Here is a 24351-nt window from a genome sequence, read left to right as displayed (position 1 = left end):
GGGTGCTTAAAACCTTCACTTTATATAATCAACACCCGTACCTGAGATCTCTTTCTTATTTTAAAAAAAAAACTTTGGGTTTTTCGTTCTTTTCCCTTTTCCTTTGAAAAAATAAAGCGCGGTGGCGATTTCAAACGAAATATTGAGTCGAGTCAATCCTATGGCTTTGATCTCAGATTTCCCCGCTACACCTTCCAAACCAAGACAAGATCATACACAATTTGTTTCACATAAACCTTTTTGTCTTTTATGACGCTTACTCTGTTGAATAAACCTTAAATGTTATGTTAAGTGAGTTTAATTTAGAAGTCAGTTGAAAGGCCAAGAGTTCTTGTAGTGGAATTGTAATGGAAAGGCCAAGAGGTTAGTGGTCTATTAATAAGAACTTAGTTGCATTTTAATTCCTAGAATAGCAGAACCTTGGGTCTATATAAAGACTTGTTTGTATTCTCATTTTAAACAAGAAAGTAAAAAGTGCAGTTTTAAACTAAGATCTCCACCAGTGGAAGTATAGTGAGAAAAGTGTCCCGTGCAGCTTGGCGAAGTCTGGGAGTTGCACGGCCCGTGCAAGTTGCGCGGACATAATTTCTATTTTTTTGGAATTTTCAAGTACACTTATCCGGAAGGGCATTATTGGCATTTGACTTGGCTGTAATTGACCTAGACTATTTAAGTTAATTTCTAAAATCGCCAGAGGGACTTTTTTGGCAAGGAGAAGACACGATTGAAGATTGGAGAAAACAAGGGTTTGGGAGAGAAGAAGGTTTTCATGAACGGAAGCGATTGAAGATCAACTTTCATCTCAATTCTTGTAATGTCTCTATTTTATATTTTGTTTTCTTTGAACAATATGAGTAACTAAATCCTAATGCTAGGGGGTGTCCCTGATTTGATTCTGTAATGATTTTGAATTCCTGAGTTCATCAATAGATTGTTTTCTTTTTTAATTTAATTGTACAAGGTTTTTATGCTTTCTTTGTCGGACCAACAAGATTGACTTACGGTTAACAACCAGCTGGACAGCGGTTGTTAAGGTTTTTGTACGATTAGACTATAGTAGATATCACCTAGGACTAGGGATACCCTATAGTTACCGGTTAACTCTTGATAACATAAAGGCTTGATTTCATCATAATTCTCTAAGGACTTAGGATTTAGGATGAATGTTCAAAGGTTTTCCCACTAAGGACTTAGGGGAAAATAATCTAAAGGGCGGTAATTAAAGGTTATGAACTTGTTGAAGAGATCTAAATCCAAGGTTATTACAGGAATAATCACACACTATACCCCTAGCATAATACTCATATTTGTCAAAAAGCCAATTTACTTTTCTGCTTATTTTAATTATTGTTTAGTGACAATTTGCAAACAAAACCCCCAATATTAGTTTTTGTTTAATTGATCTATAATTTGAACTCGATATTACTACGCAGTCCTTGAGATCGACATTCGAGGAATTTCCCTATTATTACTACAGAGGCAAAATAGTACACTTGCTATTTTACCGATCAAGTTTTTGGCGCCGTTGCCGGGGACTGCCAAAATAGAGAGTTTTAATTTTAGTTCAATTGAAATTTTGTTGCTCGTCAACTAAAATTTTGTTTTCTATTTTTGCTTATTTGAATTTGATTTTATTATAAAAAAAAAAAGAAAGAAAAAAAAGTCTGATTATTTTTGCTTCATGAATTCTTCTCTACTTTGCTATTGACAAATTGTCTGAGTTTTGTAGCTATGTATTGTTTTGATACATTGCCACCTATATCTCCTGCATGTTGGTCGCCTGATTCAGGAGTCACCTTGGAAGAGGCGACTAAAATTTTTAAATCATATAAGAGAGAGGTAAGAATCCTTATGAATGAATGTAAGGAAGCTAACTTTTATCCAAATAGGTTTATTTGGAGAAAGTTAGAGTTGGAAGAAGAATATGTGGAACCAGAAGAAAAATACATAACATCAGATGAAGAGGATGCAGTAAGAATCGAAGAATTTGAGGTAAAAAAGAAATGTGGGGAAGAAGAAACAAGGAAACGTGAAGATGACCGAGTTTTGGATAAAACCATAAATTTAACAATTTGTGAAGATGTGGACATCCAACAAGAAAATTTTCAACAACAGAGTATCCCCAAGAAATATTTTTATAACAAGGCAGATAAAAGACAAGAAATTGACAAAGTATTGGAAGAAATTTATGCCTTGTTCAATAAAATCAAGCTAAAGAGGATTTGGCAGCAACATCATCAATACTTTAAGTTCATGGGATTGCTACCAAACAAAAGAAAGAAAAAAGATGATGTGTTCTTTGTGTCATATATGCCACCCTAACAAGAGGAATGGACCGTCGAGCCATGCGACGTTAAACGAAGCGCTTAGTGGGAGGCAACCCATGCTTTTAATAACTTAGTTTTCTTTTTGTGTTTGTTTTTTTTCAGGAAATAAAAAAGGGGCCTTTCTGGTGAATGCTAAAAAGGTGCAGTTAGAGTTGCACTACCCTCTGTGAGTCACCCCTCTCAGGCTTGTTCTTAAACATTGGGGCCAATGTTTAGTTCAAGTTTGGAGGAGGATTTACTCTTGCATTTTTCTTTTTATGTTGTTGTTATGATGTGTAAAACTATACATCGAGTTCTTCCTAAATTTGACGGAAATTTTTAATTTTTGAAGAGTTTTGATCTTACAGAGCGATCGGGAATAGTATATAGAGATGAAGGGAGGATTGTTTGAGGACAAGAAGTTCGGAATAATGTGACATGAAGAGGTTTGTTTAAACACCCTTGGTTCCCTAAAAGAAATACGAGTCTAACGTGTAGATTTGCACCATAGTACTTGTCTCCTGAGAAGTACTCCTCGAGTAGTTGTTGATACAGTCTGGCATAATTCAGATTCACTTGCATGATGACTGGTTGAAAAAAAAGGATATAAAGTTAGCACCAAATGATGAAAAGGCGGTAAAAGGCAATCGGCTCGCTAAGTTGGGTAACCCTCACCCGGTTATTCAGCCCAAAGGAGATTGATCCCCAAACGTCGTCCAAAAGGACAATATATAACTACAAAGTTTGAAAATTTCATCGGTAATTAAAAGTAGCAAATGCTGCTACTTGGTACCAGGAAAAGAAAATAAGAAGCCTTGATTCGTCTCATGCAGGTGATGATTATTCTAAGAAGTGCAGTGCCTTAATATGATTGTCTGAATGAAAAAGGAGGAAAATCGGAAAGAGACTTAAGTGCAAAGCATAGTTGGAGAGGTATCCAAAAGGGGAGCTTGAGGTTTAATGTTGTAACAGAAACTCGTCGCGTCATGTGAATGCCGAACCAACTGTCTCTTGAGTAATACAAACGGATATCTCACGTATGAACACCAATATGCTCTGAAGGTCATTAACTCTTGTAATTGTCGCTTGAGGTCAAGCAACGGTTTAAGTTTGGGGGAGTTTGATTAGTAGTTTTCACACATATTTACCATTGTTTTTAAGTATTTTTAAGTTATATTATTTAGTGTTTTATTTCATTATTCGTCATTTTATGCTTTGGTTGTATGTTTTAATGTTTTCAGGCTCATATGAATAAATCGGGAAATAAGGAAGAAAAGTGGAGTTCTGAAGGCTGCACGGCCTGTGCAGACCTGCACGGCCCGTGCAGAATCAAATGACATCTCCCATACAAAAACCAGAGAGTTTGCACGGGCGCCCGTGCAGCTTGGCGAAGTCTGGGAGTTGCACGGCCCGTGCAGGTTGCGCGGACATAATTTCTATTTTTTTGGAATTTTCAAGTACACTTATCCGGAAGGGCATTATTGGCATTTGACTTGGCTGTAATTGACCTAGACTATTTAAGTTAATTTCTAAAATCGCCAGAGGGACTTTTTTGGCAAGGAGAAGACACGATTGAAGATTGGAGAAAACAAGGGTTTGGGAGAGAAGAAGGTTTTCATGAACGGAAGCGATTGAAGATCAACTTTCATCTCAATTCTTGTAATGTCTCTATTTTATATTTTGTTTTCTTTGAACAATATGAGTAACTAAATCCTAATGCTAGGGGGTGTCCCTGATTTGATTCTGTAATGATTTTGAATTCCTGAGTTCATCAATAGATTATTTTCTTTTTTAATTTAATTGTACAAGGTTTTTATGCTTTCTTTGTCGGACCAACAAGATTGATTTACGGTTAACAACCAGCTGGACAGCGGTTGTTAAGGTTTTTGTACGATTAGACTATAGTAGATATCACCTAGGACTAGGGATACCCTATAGTTACCGGTTAACTCTTGATAACATAAAGGCTTGATTTCATCATAATTCTCTAAGGACTTAGGATTTAGGATGAATGTTCAAAGGTTTTCCCACTAAGGACTTAGGGGAAAATAATCTAAAGGGCGGTAATTAAAGGTTATGAACTTGTTGAAGAGATCTAAATCCAAGGTTATTACAGGAATAATCACACACTATACCCCTAGCATAATACTCATATTTGTCAAAAAGCCAATTTACTTTTCTACTTATTTTAATTATTGTTTAGTGACAATTTGCAAACAAAACCCCCAATATTAGTTTTTGTTTAATTGATCTATAATTTGAACTCGATATTACTACGCAGTCCTTGAGATCGACATTCGGGGAATTTCCCTATTATTACTACAGAGGCAAAATAGTACACTTGCTATTTTACCGATCACTACCAAACATGGATTATGAAGGAAAGTTTTGTGAAGATTGTGTGTTTAGCAAACAAACAAGAACCTCATTTCAAAAGAAGGAAGAATATCAAGCTAAACATATTCTCGAACTGATTCATACCGACATATGTGGGCCAATCACTCCGGAATCTTTCAGTGGCAAAAGGTATTTCATTTCCTTTATCGATGATTTCTCACGAAAAACCTGGGATTATTTCTTGTAAGAAAAATCTGAAGCATTCGAGGTGTTCAAAAAGTTCAAAGTGATGGTAGAGAAGGCAACTAATAGACACATCAAAGCAATTCGATCTGACAGAGGTGGTGAGTATATTTCGACATCCTTTATGAATTATTGTGAAGAACAGGGCATAAGGAGATTTCTAACTGCACCATATTCACCTCAACAAAACGGTGTGGCTGAAAGGAAGAATCGAACAGTTCTCGACATGGTTCGATCAATGCTTAAAAGCAAGAACATGTCAAAAGAATTTTGGGCAAAAGCTGTACAATGTGTCATTTATGTTCAGAATCGATGTCCACATTTGAAGTTAGAAGATCAAACACCACAAGAAGCATGGAGCAGACAGAGGCCAACAATTTCTCATCTCAAAGTATTTGGTAGTGTGGCTTATGCACACGTACCATATCAACAAAAAACAAAGCTTGAAGACAAAAGTCAGAAGTACGTATTCATTGGGTATGCTGAGAAGACAAAAGGGTATAGGCTATTTGATCCCATAAGCAAGAAGGTGATAGTGAGTAGAGATGTTCGAATAAACGAAATGAGCAAGTGGGACTGGAACAATTCGATAGAAGTTATCGTCGAAGTTGGAGAAATATCAGTCGCTGTACCAACAAGCAATTCAACCGAACTTGAAGATTCTGACAATGAAGATGAACCTCTACAACCCAAAATGAGAAGTCTTCAAGATTTGTATGATATGAAAGAAGAAGTACACCTTGTATGTCTTTTGGCAGATACTGAAAACGTTAGCCTGGAAGAAGCGTTACGAGACAAAAAATGGAAAACTGACATGAACGAAGAAATTGAGGCCATCGAACGCAACAACACATGGGAACTAGCAGAATTACCAAAAGGAAGTCAACCCATCGGTGTGAAGTGGGTATTCAAGAAAACAATGAATGCTCAAGGAGAAACAGAACGGTATAAAGCGCGGCTTGTTGCGAAGGGATACAAACAGAAAGCTGGAATTGATTATGACGAAGTATTTGCTCCTGTTGCAAGAATGGAGACAATTCGATTACTTATCTCACAAGCTCCTCAATTCAAATGGCCGATATTTCAAATGGATGTCAAGACAGCGTTTCTAAATGGTGTGCTCAAAGAAAAAGTTTACATCTAACAACCACCCGGATACATGAAAGTCGAAAAAGAAGAAAAAGTGCTAAAGTTGAAGAAGGCGCTTTATGGGTTAAAGCAAGCATCATGAGCATGGAATAAACACATCGACGTTCGCTTCCACTTCGTTCGAGAACGTGTGAAGGAAGGAAGTGTCGAATTGAGGCATGTAGCAAGCAAGGATCAAGCAGCAGATATTTTCTCAAAACCATTATCGAAAGAAATTTTTGACAGAGGCAAGAAATTGATAAGCATGATGGATGGTAGAAACATTTAAGTTTACAGGGGAGTTTTGTTGAATAAACCTTAAATGTTATGTTAAGTGAGTTTAATTTAGAAGTCAGTTGAAAGACTAAGAGTTCTTGTAGTGGAATTGTAGTGGAAAGGCCAAGAGGTTAGTGGTCTATTAATAAGAACTTAGTTGCATTTTAATTTCTAGAATAGCAGAACCTTGGGTCTATATAAAGACTTGTTTGTATTCTCATTTTAAACAAGAAAGTAAAAAGTGCAGTTTTAAACTAAAACCTCCACCGGTGGAAGTATGGTGAGAAAAGTGTCCAGTGCAATTTTAAAGCAAGTTTTCCACCCGTGGAAGAATAGTATTAAAAGTGTCTAAAATTGTTACAACTGCAATATAGAAGTGGCAGTCAGTTTTTTACATACTCATGCTACAATTAGATTCCAATGGACCCAAAGATTGTACGAAGATAACCTTACTGACCGAAAGCAATATTTTTTGTTATAAGGTAAGGTCCCTCTCCCTCAAGAACGTTGGAGAGACGTACCGACAAATTATGAATAATATATTCAAAGATCAAAATGGGGGACATGTTCAAAGGTCCCTCGCCCTCTATTTGACCATATAATGTCATCACATGTTCATTGCATACTAAATTACTAATACTAGTTTTTGAATCATTGACTCAGGTGCCAATGATCAAATATGTTCCTCTTTCAAATTTTTAGTTCAATTTATAAAATTAAACATATTACTATGTTTCTTCATGGTAGTAATGCAAGAAACATATTTTTTTCTTCAAATTTGCATCTTATCGATGTTTTATATTCTCTTGATTTCAAATTAAATTTGATATTTGTTTTCAAACTATGTAAAACATTATCATGTACTGTCAAATTTTCCAATAATTATTGTTTTATACAAGACATTAACTGCTTAGCTCATAGTATTCATACTCATGTGACAATATCCTCTAAGTCATGGCTTTGAGAGCAGTTCTCTAGCTCTCATTTCATACACACATGATCATCTTCTAACCATGATCTTCCATTAGATTTCAATTTAACATGGAGACTAGGATGATTTACATTTGAAATTGAATGGAAGTTTGGTCAGCATACATCTATCATGAATTTTCCATTAGGAGTATCAGTTAAGTGCATTTGTGTCTTTAGTTTGTTTTACCTTTTGTTTGGACCTCATATTTAATCTTAATTAAGTTTGATAAATGGAGCAATTGGTTTTCTTTCTATTTTGAGCAAGAGAGATTGCATTTTTGTCCATTTCATCATCTTGGACATTGGAGTAATATGCTACAGAAATTTGATTATCATTATTATCATCATTATGAAATTACATTATGGATAATAAAGGTTACACTATAGTAGTAGTTGTTACCACACTCTAAAGGGTTCAAGGAAATAAACAAGTACTGTATATATAATCCATTACATTTTCTTGAAGCACAAGACTACTAACTAATGATTACATGTCACACAAGATATGAGTCACTGATTGCTCATTCCTCTTCCCTTCATGACATATCTCCTTAAACCTGGTATATGAATATTTGTGATGTAATCTTTCCAATCTATGCCCTTTACATCAAAGCCAAACTCTCTCTTTTCTTCTTCTGACATGATTTCCATCAATCTTTGTATATTACTATTGTCAAACCTGCATCACAAGTTACTTGTTTATTTTGTGACTGTGAAGTTAAGAATGAAGTTAAGTGAGTAACTAACCTTCCACCATAAAATGTGTATGGTTCATAAATTTTGGCCAAGTACTTTGCTTGCTCAACTGATTTTCTACAGATGTTTTCGAGTTTTTGAGACATCTTTCCCTTTGAGGAAGCCATAGATGTAAGGCCACTTTTCTGAATGGCATCTCTCCATAGGTGGCCAGAGAATTCTTCTGAGGAGCTAAACAGCTTCATAAGTGGAACTTGAATTGGGTTACCCTTTGAGTCAATGCATGGTGAGGTGGTGTAATGTTCATAGAGAAGCCTTGTAAGGTCTTGGAAGACTAAAGGGTTAACCACAGATGAAGCTATTTGGTACACATTGATATCTCGTTTCCGGGTTGTTCCGTGTTTTGCCATTGCTGCTAAGGTTGAATTAACAACCATGTCAGCTGGAACCTATATTGAGAACAAGTAGAGTCATATTAGTGTAAGAATTTTTGTTGGTATCATCGACACTTCAGATTGAAGACGTCTTCAGTGTCTGATACGTGTCTGTGTCTGTGTCTGTCATTGAAATTGTGAGACAAACTAATTTAGTGTTACTTACCACATCAAGGACTCCATTAGGATCAACCAAGAAACCTGATAACTGTCCTTTACCATAGCAAAGAACTATTGGATCCATCATCCTAGTAGTTTTACATGAAGAAGAAAATTTGTCAGTTCTATCATACAAATTTGGTTTTTGTTTCATTATAGGAAAGAGATTGTGACTTACCTATTTCCTTCCATCCATCCAGGAAATGGTTCACTCAAAGTGCTCTCAATAACACTTGGTCTAATTACAACGACCGGAATATCATCCCTCAGTTTGTCGATCATCATTTCTCCCATCGCCTTTGTAAACACATAAGTATCTTGCCATCCGAATCTTCTAGCTCTATATAGAAAAACCAAACTAAAATAAGCTCTTGAGTTTCAAGAATATTCACTTTCAACCCTTTGATTTTCGGGAAAAATAGTAATATTGAGTTCACCGGGAGATATGTAAAGTCTGACCAACGATTGTTCTAGTCGGGTAGAGCCTAAGGTGACTAAAATTACCTCTCTAGACCCATCTCCCTCATCTTTTGAGCTAGTTCATTGTCTTCAATGTTACCTTTGTTCTTTAAAACAAGATTGATTTCATTTTCAATGTCCAATGTAGGAAGGTATTTTGGTGGAACACCAGATATAAGTTTCTCTCTTGCAATGCAATCACCAATGCTAAATGGTCTTTCCATTATTCTACCTTGCCTTTGTCCATTCACATAAGCTACACATTTCAACCAATAATTTTGTCATCTTTAGTACATAGATAATTCATTTTGTATAAGTACTTTTTTACCTGTTGAAACATGAAGAAAGAGCTTAAGCTTCTTGCATTTTTTCGCGATCGCCATAAGGCGACACGGCCCTCGAGTATTTATGTTAATAGCAGTATCATATCTGATAAAAACAAAAGGCTACCCAAATGATTAAACTATATAACTCAAGAAAACATATGAGAATAAGCTTTTCTTTTTACCTTTCATCAAAAGTTGTATTTGCTGCAGAATTGACAATAACATCAACTTCATCAGCAATAACATGAGAAAAATCATCATCAAGTCCAAGATTATTTTCACAAATGTCTCCTACAATTGGAACCAGCTTGCTCAACATAAAGGACTGGTATGATTTTCCATGGATTTGTTTAAGGCATCTGAAAAGTTCTGTGTTTATGATCTATAAAACACAAATGAAATTTTAGTGACAGATAATAAGAAAGTTAAGTCATGAACTTTGACAAAATATAACATGAAAAGTACAAAATACTTCATTCTGTAATCTCTCCATTGCAGCTTCCTTATTCTTTGCCTTGATCAAGAGATACATTTTTCCCACATCAGGTTCTGTCCTTAGAATCTTCTCAATAAGTACTGAAAATTAACCAAATTATGACATAGTGTTTCTACAAAATTATGATATAGTGTTTAGCTGTATCAAGCAAGGACACCAGAAATAACACCGACACTAACACTATTTCTACAAAATTATGATATAATGTTTAGGTCTATAAAGCACAGACACCAGAAAAACGATACGGACACTGTTTCTAAAAAATTATGATATAGTGTTTGTTTAGGTCTATGAAGCACGGACACCAGAAATAGGACACTGTTTTTACAAACTTATCATATAGTGTTTGTAAATTCCATGAAATGAAACACGGACATTAGAAACACGACACCACATTAACACTCACACTATTTTTACGAAATTATGATATAGTGTTTAGGTCTATGAAGCGCACACACCAAGACACAGAAACACGCCACGGACTATTTCTACAAAATTATGATACAGTTTAGGTAAATTACCTTTGGCTAGAAATCCAGTAGCACCAGTAACAAAAAACTTCTTCCCTCTAAGAAACTTAACAATGCCAATTCCTTCATCAAGTCCAATCAAAGGAGTTGAAGTTGTTCCACCATAAGAAACCATATCCTTAACCACAATATCTGCATTCTGTGACAAAACCAAACTCCCAGCATCCATTAATGTTGTTGCACCATGATCCGTGCTACTAACCAACGGTGTTCTTTCAGTTATAACAGAAGACAAATTAGAAGACTTAATCACATTCCCACCACCACCACCACCTTGGTGACAGAAAACAACAACATTAGTTGTTGTTTTTCTACAAACATTGTTTTCATGCAGTTTAAGGAGCTTAGTGAGAAAAGTTGAGGAATGACTTATGGACAGGATTCCCATGACTCTTAAGCAGGGAAAAATAGTTTGAGAGAAAACCAAAGCTAGTAAAAAGAAAAAGGTTATGATGGTGAAGTTAAAATTTAGTTGACTTGTAATCTTGCTAATTTTGTTTATGAAATAATAAAGAAAAAAAGTATATAAAAAAAAAAAAACAAGTAAACAAACTTGAATCTATAAGTGTTGTTTGGTGCAAAGAGAGAATATGTATGAATGAGAAAAGAAAGAATTGTTGGGTGGATTTAAAGGTGAATGAGATGAGTGTTAGGTGCTGTTTTTTTGCCTTATTTTGTTGTAACTATGATGTAAAAAATTAAAGCTAGCTAAGAATTTGGGAGCTATCTTTTTTTCAAGTGTTTGATTATTATTATTTTGTAGATGTTATTTTTGTATGTTGTATTAATGTATTCTTTTGTTAGAAAATTTGTAGGGGAAGAAAAGGGTGTGTGTATGTGTGTGATAATGGTTATGGTTAGATTTAGTCACCATTGATGAAAGAAACTATAGCAAGCTAGAATTTATTAATTTATCTAAAGGGATAAAAATAATTAAGTGATTGAACTAAACTTGGCTTGTTGGGTTGTCTCAAGAGGTATCTTGTTGAAGAAAAATATACAAGTATATTGGATAAATTATTTGTAATTAATGGATGAGATTAATGTGATAAGAGTGTAAAACTAATCATATGTGCCAAAAGTCGAAACATATTAATTAAAATATTGTTAATTATTATTGTTAGTTTGATGTATCTAAATATTTTTATTTGAATATTTACTTAAAATTTAAGATTTTGATACACGATAAAAAAAAATATTGAACCTCTAAGTATATTTTAATTTGGGAAGTTTCTTTGAAATGAAATAGTTTTAATATATTTATATTTGTAAATATTATTTAACTATAATATTTTAGTTATTTTGAACTCGGACATAACATCACAAATCTTTCAAAGTATATGAGAAAAATTATCATCAATTATTTCAACAAACAATAAAGAATATAAAAGGATATCATCTCGGATATAGTAACCTTAACAAATGTAGTCATGAAAAGATTGTAGAGGAATTTTTAAATTCATTTGATTTGAAAATACTAAATTTATCTTTATGTTGTGTATGGATAAGGTAATTTAAAATTTAAAGAGAGTTTAAATTCTTCTGTTTGGATAGAGTATTAGTTAAAGTTTTTGGGTCATATTTAAAAATAACAATCAATTTACAAATTTTGAAAATTTGAAGGAATTAATTTATAAAATTTGAAAATTATTAAGGATTAATTTACAATTTCTAAAAATTTTATGGTCACTTTGAATTTTTTTTTTTAAATATGAAAGACCAATTTGTGAAATTCAAAAGATTAATAATAATCAATTTGACATTCATATTATATAAAGTAGAAAATAAATTTTAAATTTCTTTTAAATATTATTTGAAATTCATTAAATTTAATTTGGACAAAATATTTTATAGATTATCATCATTTTAATAAATTTTTTATATTTTTTTATCAATAGAATAAATCTTACCCAAATCATTTTAATTTCTTTCAAAATCAACATGTGAGAAGATCAAAACTGATGGTCTGGTTCAAAATGAACATGCTTATTAACACTTAATAACTTATGGTAGGTTTTATCATAGTAGATTAAGCTCCTAACTATAGTTAAACAAATCTCTCTTTAAAGAGAGAAGTAGATGTAGCAACCGTTTTGTGAACTAGTGTAGTTAAACCATTTTCTAATACATCTAAAGATCGAATTTCTGACCAGTTGCCTAAAGGACCTAACCTAAAAGGTCTAAATCTAATACCACTTGAACCAATCTTTTGAAGGCCACTTTCTAAACTTATGTACCTCAAATTCAAATATGCATTTCTAAACACATTTTATAGTATACACCCACTCTGATTTTTTTCTAAATTTTGTTTGGAGATGCATTTTTATATGAAAATTAGGTAAATTCGTAAATGCACTTTCGAAATAACCATAATTTCAACAATTGATAAGTTTTACGAAGATGCATTTCCGAGTGAATTTTAATTGAGATATACTGCACCAAACCTCTACATTCCTTCTTCCTCAATTGTTAAAATTTCAAAACACAAACAAAACACCAAAAGAGCCTAGGAGAAATTTTCAACTATGTCATTTTCAAGCTAGGACACTACTTCTACCTCATTTCATTCAATCCAAGGGCACACATTTCACTTAATTCAAGCTTTCTCGACTACTCACATTTGGTAAGTTTCTCCCCCCACTTCTTTTTTTTAGATTCGATGCATGCAATAGTTAATAGGTTTTTAAGGTACTTTAGAATATAATTACATTTGTAATAGGTAGTTTATTGAAACATGCATTCACATTGTTTGAAGATTAGGGCATAGGCCATGTTGGATTTATGCATTTTCTGCCATTTTTTGTGTTTCTGGTTTATGGAGATGCATCTCCAAAATTTTCCAGATTTTGATTTTCCCAATTTATAGAGATGCATTTCCATAATGTCTCTACACACTTAAACCTATTTGATTTGCCATGTCTGTCATCTGGTTTTGACTTGTTTAACTATGATATGATTTTGTAGTTTTATAGATACAATAGTTGAACACCCAGACACATTAAGGCACAGTCGAGTGGCCCAACATGCATCGGTTTGCAGGGAAAAGGCCAGACACTCACGACAACCACTTGGTGCGACTTCATTTGATCCAAAAGCGTCGACTTTCATAGCTCACATGTCTCTGAAGTCGCCTTCTATGAGGCATGTTCCCCATACTTCCCATGTAGCCCCTGAAGTTCAATAGGATAAACCCGTTGCTATTACTCCCATTCTTGATATTTTTCAAGAGGCCGTTATGACACCTCCCTACCCTTGATGGAATCTCATGCCTCCTACCTCTTCCAATCAGTGGAAGATTACTAAACCACTACAAAATCTCTAGAGTTAAGGCATTGGACATGATGGTGACCTATTTGAAAGTTGTCAGCCCAAATAGAGATTGATCTCACGAGAGGCATTTATGCTAGATTTTCATATTGGGAGAAGTTGTACAAATATCACTTGGATGCGGCAGTGGGAGCCGAAGATGATGAACATGTTTTGCACCACATAGAATGTGCATTAAGGTCATACCTTATGTACTTTGTTGGCATAACCATATTTGTGGACAAAAATGCAACCTACATCAATGTAGTCAACTTGACATTCTTCATTGACTTAGAGTTGATCCACGAGTACAATTGGGGGTGCATATTTGGTTTATTTGTACTCGAAGCTAGGTGAAGCTTGTCTTTGGAAGACAAGACAGATGATATGAAGCTGCACGCTGCTTACGGTAATATATTTGCACCTTCACTATTACTAATATGTCATAACACTTTTGCAACTCCATTACCAATATTTTATTTGAATTATTTTCAGACATGGATCATTTGTCACTTTCCTCGCATATCAGGATGGGAACTTGATGATAACTGCATTGAAGAATGACCAATTGTTTGCTCTTATATCTCGTCCAGAGATAATCAGGCCATAAAGTCATTCCATGTGTTTATTGATCGTAGTGTAGTAGAAGACATATGCTACTTCCTATAAGACGATGATTATTAAACGCGTTCCTTGGATGACATAACCTTCTTCTCCTGATGGTTGGCTTGTGGGTCGCACCTGATGTATCAACATCTGTCTAAGTGGGTCATGTGCTAGTTCGAGTTTTTTCAGTTTATTCCAAGATATCCCTCAGTGCTTGCTCCTCCAACAATCTGTCGTAGAGATCCTGATGTCATACTCAATGATTTCTATAATCATCTTGTATCAAATATAATGCATGTAGTGTTCCAGTTCCTAATGTATGGGATGTTGCATTCAACAATATCTAATGGTTCTATAACATGTGCCATTCTTACATGACATAAGATGCTCTGAGATAACCACTAATGTCAACTCGTCAGGAGATATTGGAAGAGGAACAAGTTAGGGACGATCATGCCTGGGAAATGTTGACGGTCTGCCAACGTATTGCGGCGCTTGCAACAGATGTCCTAGAGAGAGGAACGTGATGCGTTGCAATACAGGAGGCATGGGAGAAATAGTGGGGTTAGATATACACATTAGTTCATTTTTATTTGTATTTTGGTAAGAGTTGTATTATTTATATTTTCTGAACAAATTATGCACTGTGGTAATGTTTTTGATTAATTGAATAATGTTTGGATTCGTATTATTGTTGAATTTATATATGACATCCCTGAATTACATTGGTATGATAAGCACAGTGTTATCCTTAGTATAAATGGCTTAAAATATATTTTGACCTAAAAAAATATCAATTTTAGGACAAATTTACTGCCTAGGACTAATGTTCTAATCTATGAGGATTTTCTGGAGATGCACTTACGAACACACCCTCCAAAATTATGAAGATGTATCCTTGAACTAATTTTTGACAAATATGAAATTGGACGACTCACTTATGAAACGTTGGTGTGTATTTATTGTACATTTTTATAATATGAAAAGGACAAATTCGACTATCTAATGTGTTCACCCTCACCCGAAGTAAATAAAGTAATGTCCATTTTTGTTGGTTAATTGGCCAGATTTATTACTCATGTAGATCCCAATTTTAATAGATATGTCTTTAGACTTTTACAAACTCAATCTAAATATAATCTAGATATGTGTACTCGTCTCTCAAAAAGTAGATATTCACCCTTTAATAAACTATGAAAAATCAATAAATAAAAACAAATATTGATTAAAATTTCATTTGAAAATCTATTTAAATATCTAATTGATTGTAAAACATGACAAATAAAAATATTAAATTAATTAAAAATACAACATATGAGCGTATTAAATACAATGCATATAATATTATATAGAAATTATACAGAACAACATACTGATATATATTTTTAAACATAGAACAACATGTATCCATAAAACTTAGTGCATATCTTACCTTATTTATTTTATTGTTGATTAAAACATAATCTAGTATTCAGTCTTATCTTCATTTCAGAAATCCAAAGATAATTTCCGCTTAACATATTAGGGAGTATAAAAAAACAAATGAAAGGAGTTAAGTCGAATAAAGTATTAGATTAAAAGTTACACAGTAGAAACATGAAGCGTTTGTAGTCCAACGGTTAGGATAATTGCCTTCCAATCAATAGACCCGGGTTCGACTCCCGGCAAACGCACAGTTTATTTTTCATGGCATTTAACTCTACAGCTGCCAAAGCATAACCCTAACAACTTCAAATTGATGAAATATGGTCTTTTCAACGAGACTGTATAAATGTTATAACATTTCATGCTTCCATCAAATTGCTAGAATTAGACATTGCACTAAGCTTATTTCTTCTATCAAAGAGGGCAATAACCTGATCCGATCATTTGATGACGCATGAATGGTGTTTTGACTATGCTTCGCTTTGAAGAGTTGTTCATAGCTTGAATAAGGATGATGCCTCTGGGCCAGATGGCTCTGGAACCTTTTTCTATCAATCTTATTGAGAAATTATCAAACAGGGTGTCTATAATGCTGTTTTGCAATTTTTTTTCGTCAGGTTGGATGCCTCCAAGTTGGAATGCTAATACTATTTTGTTGAGTCCTTAAGTCTCTAATGTTGATTGTGTTGAGAAATACAAACCCATAGCCTTAGCCAACTTTAAGTTCCAGATAATTTCAAAAATCCTGGTTGATATATTTTCTCATATCATGCTTAACCTTATTTAAATTGAGTAGAGAGGTTTTCATCAAAGGTAGAAATATTGGAGATTGCTTGTGTATGATTTCAAAAGCCATTAATGTTCTACATAATAAAGCTTATGGTGAGAATGTTGTAGTTAAAATTGACATTAGGAAAGCCTTCAACACACTGGATTGGCAATTCTTGTTGAAAGTCCTGAGCAAGTTTGGCTTCAATGGTCTGTTTTGTTTTTGGATTAGATCTATCCTTCATTCTGCGATGCTTTCTATCTCCCCATCAATGGATCTCAAGAGGGATACTTCTCTTGTAAGAGAGGGGTGAGACATAGTGACCCTCTCTCCCCATTGCTTTTTTGTCTTCCAGAAGATGTGCTTAGCAGAAGCATTTCCAAAATTGTTCAAGGTGCACTCAAGCTCATCAAAGTGGGACCTATTCCAATCATAAGTTTGACTTTCCATATTTGTAAAGGGTTATAAAACTATTACTCCCTCCGTCCCACAATGAGTGACCCATTTGGAATAGAATGATGTCCCAAAATGAATGAGCCATTTCAATTTCCAATACATTTTTACCAATTTTACCCTCTAATTAATAAAATTTTCATCATTCTCAATACATAATAAGGGTACTATAGTAAAAATACTATCATCTCTCCTACTTTTAACAACTTTTCTTAATCTGTGTGAAATGGTGTGCTGGGTCACTCATTATGGGACGGAGGGAGTACCACGCATGAATCTAGGTTCAATTGTGAAAAATGAGCACAATCGCACAACATGAAGTATTGCCCATATTTCTATTGGTTTGTATATATGCTTCGATGCTTGTAAAAGAGGGTTTAAGAAAGGTTGCAGACCTATGATTGAATTGGATGATTGTTTTCTAAAGGGTTATGTTGGTGGACAATTGTTAATCGTTGTTGGAGGAAATACAAACAACCACATTTTTGGCATTGCCCATGTCGTAGTTGATATATATAGAAAATAAAGACAACTAAAAATAGCTTTTGAAATTGTTGCACGATGATTTAGTTGACTAAACCCAACATGGTTGGCGATTTGTATTTGATATGCAAAAGGTATGGTTTATGTCAATTTATTATAATTCATGATAAACTTCAATTGATCATAACTTGTACTAATAATAATTCTACGCCATTTAACTACAAACACTAATTCCAATTTCCAACTCTTCAAGAGGCTAGGCCTAGAGTAAAATGCAGGTTTTGTGTGATGCATTTATGGAAGAATTTCATAAAGTTATTCAAAGATAAATTGTTTGGATTTGTGCAAAAAATACCACACGCAACAATTCAACCCTGTGATGAAAAAATCAAAGGCAATGAACAAGAGTGTGTGGGATTATTTCACTAAGATGTCACAATGGCCACAATGGCTCATTGGAGCTTACGACTTGAAAATTAGTGAGATGCCTTGTAAACATGCAATTGCAACAATGGCTCATTGGAGCTTACAACTTGAAAATTTTGTCCATAATTGGCTTAAAATGTCAACTTATGAAGATTGTATTTGACCTTGTAAACTAAAGAATCATTATTCCAATGCAGTGTCGTTGATGTGGGGCATCATATGCGTCCTCAATTTGGACTTGAGCATCAAAATGAACCAGTTGAGATCAATTCGTCTCAAATTGCACCTACATCACAACTAGTAAGTATGTGAATTTACTCGGATGTAGTTCATTCTTATCGTGCCATATTCAACAACAAAAATTACTGCTTAATTTTATTATGTAGGAAAATGAAAGTCCAATGACACATGAATCACTGCAAGAATGACATAAGAAGCTGTTGCACCAATGCAAGTTACTGCAACAATGACAGAGCAAGCTGCTCCACCAGTGACAGTAAGTTGTTGCACCAACCCCATAACCTACACTTGGTAACTCCACTAATGTTTCTGAGGTAGGATTGTTTAGGAGGAAAAATTTAAACTTAGACTAGTAGTTGCTGTAAAAAAATTGCAATATGTCCATCGCTTGTAGATCTAATGGAAGCATACAACTGCACAAATGAGACAATGTCAATGAGATTCATACCAAACCAGGATTAAATTTCTTATTTAAGTGGTTTTCTGGTTTAAATTATTGCTTTATTGGTGTATTGGTTTAGTTTATGGATGTAATGGGTAAAAGAGATAGTTTAAGGATTAAATCAAGTGATTATTCATTGAATTATTGTGTTTGGCAGAAAGTTGGTCATGGTATCTACTATCTAAAATTCTAAATATCCAAAATTTGAGCAGGTTTACATCATAGCCTGTTTCCAACCACGTGGTATTTTGAAACCTAGGAGAATCTTTTAGAGAAAAAAACTAATCACCATGCAAGCATCTACTACAATTACATTGAAAACCAAAACCTTGAAACAATAGTTCTCGCCGAGCATCGCGGTCCATACTGGCATCAATATAGCAGATTCTCAGTTCTTCACCTGCAATATACCAAGGAGAATTGTAGCTGATCAATTAAATTCCAAAATGAAGGTACCAAAGGAAGCAGGTTTGTCGCCATAAACATTTCCTTCTCGATAAATGTGAGAGCAGAAGAAACACATTTGAGTAGATAGCATCATGCAGTTAGGCCAACTATTACACAATCTCAAAAGGATAAGTGAATGGTTTTCAAACGCAAAGACCACAAGAGAGGAGTCGTACTCAACCAAAGATTATGTCAACCTTCTCAAGTGTGATTTCAATAGCCAAAGTGACACCGATTAGATTGTCATAGAGAGCATTGCGGACCCAATGATGGGCAGCTAAGAAGCACGGACACCTCTAAGAGTAGGCGTGTCGCGGTGTCCGACACGCTTCGGTGTCCGACACTTGTATGACACCCGTACGACACATGTCGGAAAAGTCAAATAAGTGTCGGAAAAGTCAGACAAGTGTCCCCTAAAAAATGGTTTTTTTCTTTGCTTCGACACTTTTAATCAGTGTCCGACACTCGTATGACATTCATACCACATATGTCCGACAACTCAGACAAATGTTTCAAACAAATATTTGTTTTTTTTCTTTGCTTCAATACACATTTATATATTTTTTTGGACAAATCTCAGACACATCTAAAAGGGTTAAACATGTATTGAAACAATGTTCTTAATAAAGAATTAAAAGACATTAATTTTGATCAATATATGGATAAATGAAACTCAAATATTAGCTTATATGTAGCAGTGTCGGTGTCCTATGTTTTCAACATTATCGGTGTCGGAGTGTCCGTGTCGTGTCGTGTCGTGTCCCGGTGTCCGTGTCAGAGTATGTGCTTCATAGATGGGCAGCAAAGCACCCGAGGGATTTGGCTACATGGACCAAACAACACTACATGCTCCGTTAAAAACAATAAAATTATTTAGAAAAGGTTTTAGAAGGTACTCTCTAAGTGTTTCTATCAATGATTGATGTTATAAAGGATGAGTTGGGCAAAAGGTTTGCATCGAGTGTTGATTTGATTGCCTAATACCTAAGACATGCATCCTTTTTTATCCATGTTATGGACCAGGTTTTGGTAATAAAACGTGATATAGGCAAAAATATTCTTCCACTAAGTTGTCAGAAACTGTCACATGCAAATGCATCAAAATGAGTAGAACATTTTCAGAAATCATAAAATGCAATATATCTTGGACAAGCAAATCCACAAAACTAAAGGGGAAAACATTTAATCAAATAAAATGCAATTTAGAACAAACCTTCATCAATGTCCCGGAGAGCCTTCAGTTTTGCCTTTGCGTTATCTATCCATATAATGTGTGCATTAGGATCTGCAATACCAATAAGAGAGATTTTTTATTTCTCATGTTTAAAAAAGACGAGTAGAGAGGTCATCTGTGTGTAACTTTTCAGTTACCACTTCTCCTAAACATGGAATCCAAATATTAGCTAGAATTGAGATTTTCCAGTTAAGTCATCTGTGATTTATGAATAATTTAAGAGTATGTTTGGATATTGAATTTCGGAGGGCTAAGTTTATCTTTTGATATATATTTGAGAATTTTAAAAAAATGAAAGAATAGCATGACGGATGATCATATAACATTTCAATCACACTGCTCATGTTGGAAAATTTGATCAAACAATAAACAGGAGGGAAAAGGCAAAAACGACATATAAGCTCATGTTAATGACAGGTAGAGAAAAGTAAAAGAAAAATATACTGACCACAATCATGATTATAGAAAGAAGGGAGTATATAGACAGCATTTCCAACCGCAGCTTCAGCTTCTACAGATGCAAATGCTGAAGAAAGAAGATCTTCATATGATCCACCACCAGCCAACTCAATGCGAAATGCATTGATTCGAATCCGCGCCAAAACACCAATGTACCATTGCTTGGTTAAAACTTAAAATGTCAAGATAAGTAATCTATCAACTTATATCGGCGTTCTCTTTAAGCATGTGACCATGTGTGTGATGTAATGTGTATCTACATACAAAAATGTTCCTAAGAATAGGATACAAGCAATCTGTTCATCTGCAATAAGTGCCTTTGTGAAGGCATTCTTTAGCAGGGCGAACCCCTTTTCCATCTGAAAAATGAAGCTAAGCATAAACAGATTGCGGTAACAAAACACAGATGCCAAAACTTTATCACCTTGAAAATCACTTTTAGTTTTCATTATTTATAGAAGAAACCTGTCAATTAGCTATTGTCGTTAACCACAAACTTGTAAACTTTCACCTCTAAAATCATCTCAGGTGTCAAATTGGCAGGTTGAAGTATGTCAAGACTGTCACTTCTGGAAACTCCTGATATGATCATGCACGCCAACCGCTTTACCAGAAAGGGATATTTTAAACCTTGGTTCCTTTGAAAAGAGGTCAGGTATTTATCACTGATATATTTTCAGTGCAATAAAACTCTATATGATAAACCAAGTGAAAAATGACAATATTACATAAATTGGTACGCTACATCCAGTTTAAAACCACCAAAGAGCAAAACTAGTCCCATTAACACTGAGAAAATGTGAAGGTGTGTATATATCCTTATTCATGTGAGAGGTTTAAAGAATGTGGAAAAGCATGGCAATCGATAAATAACTCTCATACCGGCAATAGCTATCAAAATCTGTCCAATCCGCTTTCATCTCCACATCGTAGTATTCCTATATAATATCAAAATACCCAAAATAAGTACATATCAGCAGGGAAAAGAGAATACATGTTTGTTTCCATTTTACATGCATAGATGCGAACATTCAAGTTGAAAACCCATGCAGAACAAGTAGAAAATAGTCGAAAACCACAGCTCCACAAGTCAGATATCAAATGATCATTGCACATTGATATCATAAATAGTGTGGACAGTTGGGCTATGTTTGGATAGTTTAAAACTAACGGAGTGTAACGGAACTTAAACTCATTCCATTGTTGGGATATTTTATTACGGAGCGAAACTAATAACTCATTCCACTGTTTGAAAATAATTTAATATTTTACTTCAAAAACATTAATATTTTTAATTATATATTTATTTTCTCTAACATGGCCTTTAACAAGAACTCAATACTGGTTATTATAATGTGAAACTACAAAGATTTAATACACAAGTTTTGATCAACACCATAATTGATAACCATGAAAATTCATAAAGAAAATCAAGTCTCGCTCAAAATAAAAGACAGATATCAGTCCATTGTAGATAACAATATCAAGTCTTGCTAAAAAAAACAAATATAGGTCTATTATAGATAATGATCATCTTCTTTAAGGCTTCCAAAAACCTGCAAAATTACATAAAATAAATTACTCAAAATTTCATTCGTTAAATATACAAAAATGCATAAAAGTGATAAATAAATATGTTACCTTTAACAAAAAGGATAATATGGAACAATGAGAGGAATTCTATTAAAAGCTTTCAATACATCAACATTCTTCACAAGTTACAGGAGGCAAAGAACTTGCTTCAACGCCAATCTTGAACGATTGAACCCAAATATTTCCACCATTAGCATTCTTACTCTGTTTGACCAACTCCATTGTATTTATTTCAAACACATCAACTAGTTTTTTGAACATTATAGAAATTTCATTCATATTTATATCATCTTTAATAACCTACTTTCCTGGTTTCTTGGTTTCTTAGTTCTAGATGATGATACATCTTGAAAATTGGTAACACAAGACCTTTTAAAGGAATTGTTGAAATGTTGGAGAATTTTTTCTAACATTTATATCTTTTTGCTCTCATTTCAGCAATTCAAAAAATTTGGAGAATTGTTGGAGAATTTTTTCCAATGTTAGCATTTGAAACCATGGAAGAAATAGATCACCTCATTGAAACCAATAAACTTATTTTGGAGGGATTTGACAATGAAGAACATCATTCCAACAATTCTCTTAATTTCTTGAATTGTTGAAATGAGAACAAAAAAAACTGCAAATGTAGTGAAAAAATCTCCAACATTCCAACAATTCTCCTAAAAAGTCTTAAGTGTCAATTTTCAAGGAGTGTCATCATCTAGAACTAAGAAACAAGTAAAACATTTATTGAAGATAATATAAGCATGATTGAAATTTCTAAAACCTCAAAAAAAAATAGAAATAGTTGATGTGTTTGAAGTTGGTCAAATAGAGTAAGAATGCTAATAGCGGAGATATTTGGACTTAATTGGTCGAGATTGGCGTTGAACCAAGTTCTTTATCTCTTGTATACATGTAAAATGTTAATGCATCGAAAGCTTTTAATGGAATTTCAATTGATAAATGCAAGGAAATGTTGCATCACATTGTTCCATACTATCCTTTTTATTAATAAAAACATATTTATTCATCACTTTATGCATTTTTTGTATCTTTAACAAATGAAATTTTGAATAATTTATTTTATGTAATTCTGTAGGTTTTGTGGAAGCCTTAAAAAGAGTTTTATCATCTATAAATGTTTAGCAAGTCTTAATATCTTTATCTACAATAGACTTGATTACTGAATATTCAATTCTTATTGGTAAATAGAGAGGAAGAAAAAATGCACCTTACTGCGGTGGTGGCATTGGTGAGAGCAAAAGGGGGAGCATTGAGGAAGGGAGGCGGGGAGTCTGGTGAGGCAAGAGTAACAGACGGGATGGAGGGCGGAGGGTGAGGGATGACAGACGGCGGGTTCCGCGGTGTGGATGAGATCGCCGGTAGGGATTGGGCGAGTTGCGAAGACGGCGCGACCGGTTGAGTCAGTGAGAGAAACTTGAATTGGAGGTGGATTCGGCGGTGAGGTGGTGGAGAAGGAGAATTTGAAAAGGTGAAATGGTTTAGTGAAGCGTGAGGAAGAAGAAGAAGCCAAGCGGAGTCGAAGTAGAAGGAAAGGTGAAGCTGCCATTTTCTTCATCCCATTACTCATGGAAATTAGTCCTTACTCATACACCCAACACTTCAGTTCCATCGCAACAAAATTAATTTAATTTTTTTTGTCCAAATGACCTCATTGTTTACCTTATATATAAGTAAGATAGTTGCAAATATACATCATTGACCTTCCAAATAAATCAAATATTAGACCTAAGTCAAGGGCATTTTTGTCCAAATGATCTCACTAATTGGATGGCTGGTATATTAAGTAATTTTTGAGCCATCAAACCACTTCTTTAACTTAAAATATTAATTTTAACTCGGGGTCCAATTTGATCTCTTAACTTTAAAAAATATTACATTGATTCTTTTACTTTCAAAATGGTGTCATAGTTGTTCTTTCGATTATGGTCGTTAGTCAAAGCTATTAAATACATTCTATGTGGCATTTTTCGTGGTGACGTGGATATAACAAATAATATAGGGTTAAATATCTATAGAGTCTTCATAAATATGGCAACATTCAAGTTTAGTCCTTAAAAAAAAATTTTCAAAAGAATGATCCTCCTAAAATTTTCCGTC

General features: G+C 34.1%; 2 protein-coding genes and 1 non-coding gene across 3 annotated transcripts; 1 reads left to right on the top strand and 2 right to left on the bottom strand.

Annotated features, from left to right (window-relative positions):
* Positions 1 to 7575: 7575 nt before the first annotated feature.
* LOC131635389 (fatty acyl-CoA reductase 2, chloroplastic-like) lies at positions 7576 to 11239 on the bottom strand. The gene is made up of 9 exons (XM_058906012.1): positions 10354 to 11239; positions 9809 to 9912; positions 9519 to 9718; positions 9339 to 9439; positions 9056 to 9266; positions 8730 to 8891; positions 8559 to 8640; positions 8010 to 8407; positions 7576 to 7941 (listed from the first exon to the last, which is right to left on the bottom strand). Exons 1-9 carry the CDS (start codon positions 10748 to 10750, stop codon positions 7773 to 7775), a joined length of 1824 nt encoding a protein of 607 aa, XP_058761995.1. The 5' UTR covers positions 10751 to 11239; the 3' UTR covers positions 7576 to 7772.
* Positions 11240 to 15875: 4636 nt separating this feature from the next.
* On the top strand, positions 15876 to 15947 carry TRNAG-UCC (transfer RNA glycine (anticodon UCC)). The gene has a single exon. It is a non-coding gene; the product is annotated as a tRNA-Gly (tRNA).
* A 1790-nt stretch (positions 15948 to 17737) lies between these two features.
* On the bottom strand, positions 17738 to 23868 carry LOC131635392 (histone-lysine N-methyltransferase ATXR4). The gene is made up of 7 exons (XM_058906014.1): positions 23462 to 23868; positions 21535 to 21590; positions 21164 to 21290; positions 20942 to 21011; positions 20642 to 20824; positions 20173 to 20244; positions 17738 to 18912 (listed from the first exon to the last, which is right to left on the bottom strand). The coding sequence occupies exons 1-7, from the start codon at positions 23819 to 23821 to the stop codon at positions 18794 to 18796; spliced, it is 987 nt and encodes a 328-aa protein (XP_058761997.1). The 5' UTR covers positions 23822 to 23868; the 3' UTR covers positions 17738 to 18793.
* Positions 23869 to 24351: the final 483 nt, after the last annotated feature.

The sequence above is a fragment of the Vicia villosa genome, unplaced genomic scaffold (assembly GCF_029867415.1).
Source record: "Vicia villosa cultivar HV-30 ecotype Madison, WI unplaced genomic scaffold, Vvil1.0 ctg.001476F_1_1_1, whole genome shotgun sequence".
Classification (NCBI taxonomy): domain Eukaryota; kingdom Viridiplantae; phylum Streptophyta; class Magnoliopsida; order Fabales; family Fabaceae; genus Vicia; species Vicia villosa.
This window is presented reverse-complemented; position numbering and strand designations above follow the sequence as displayed.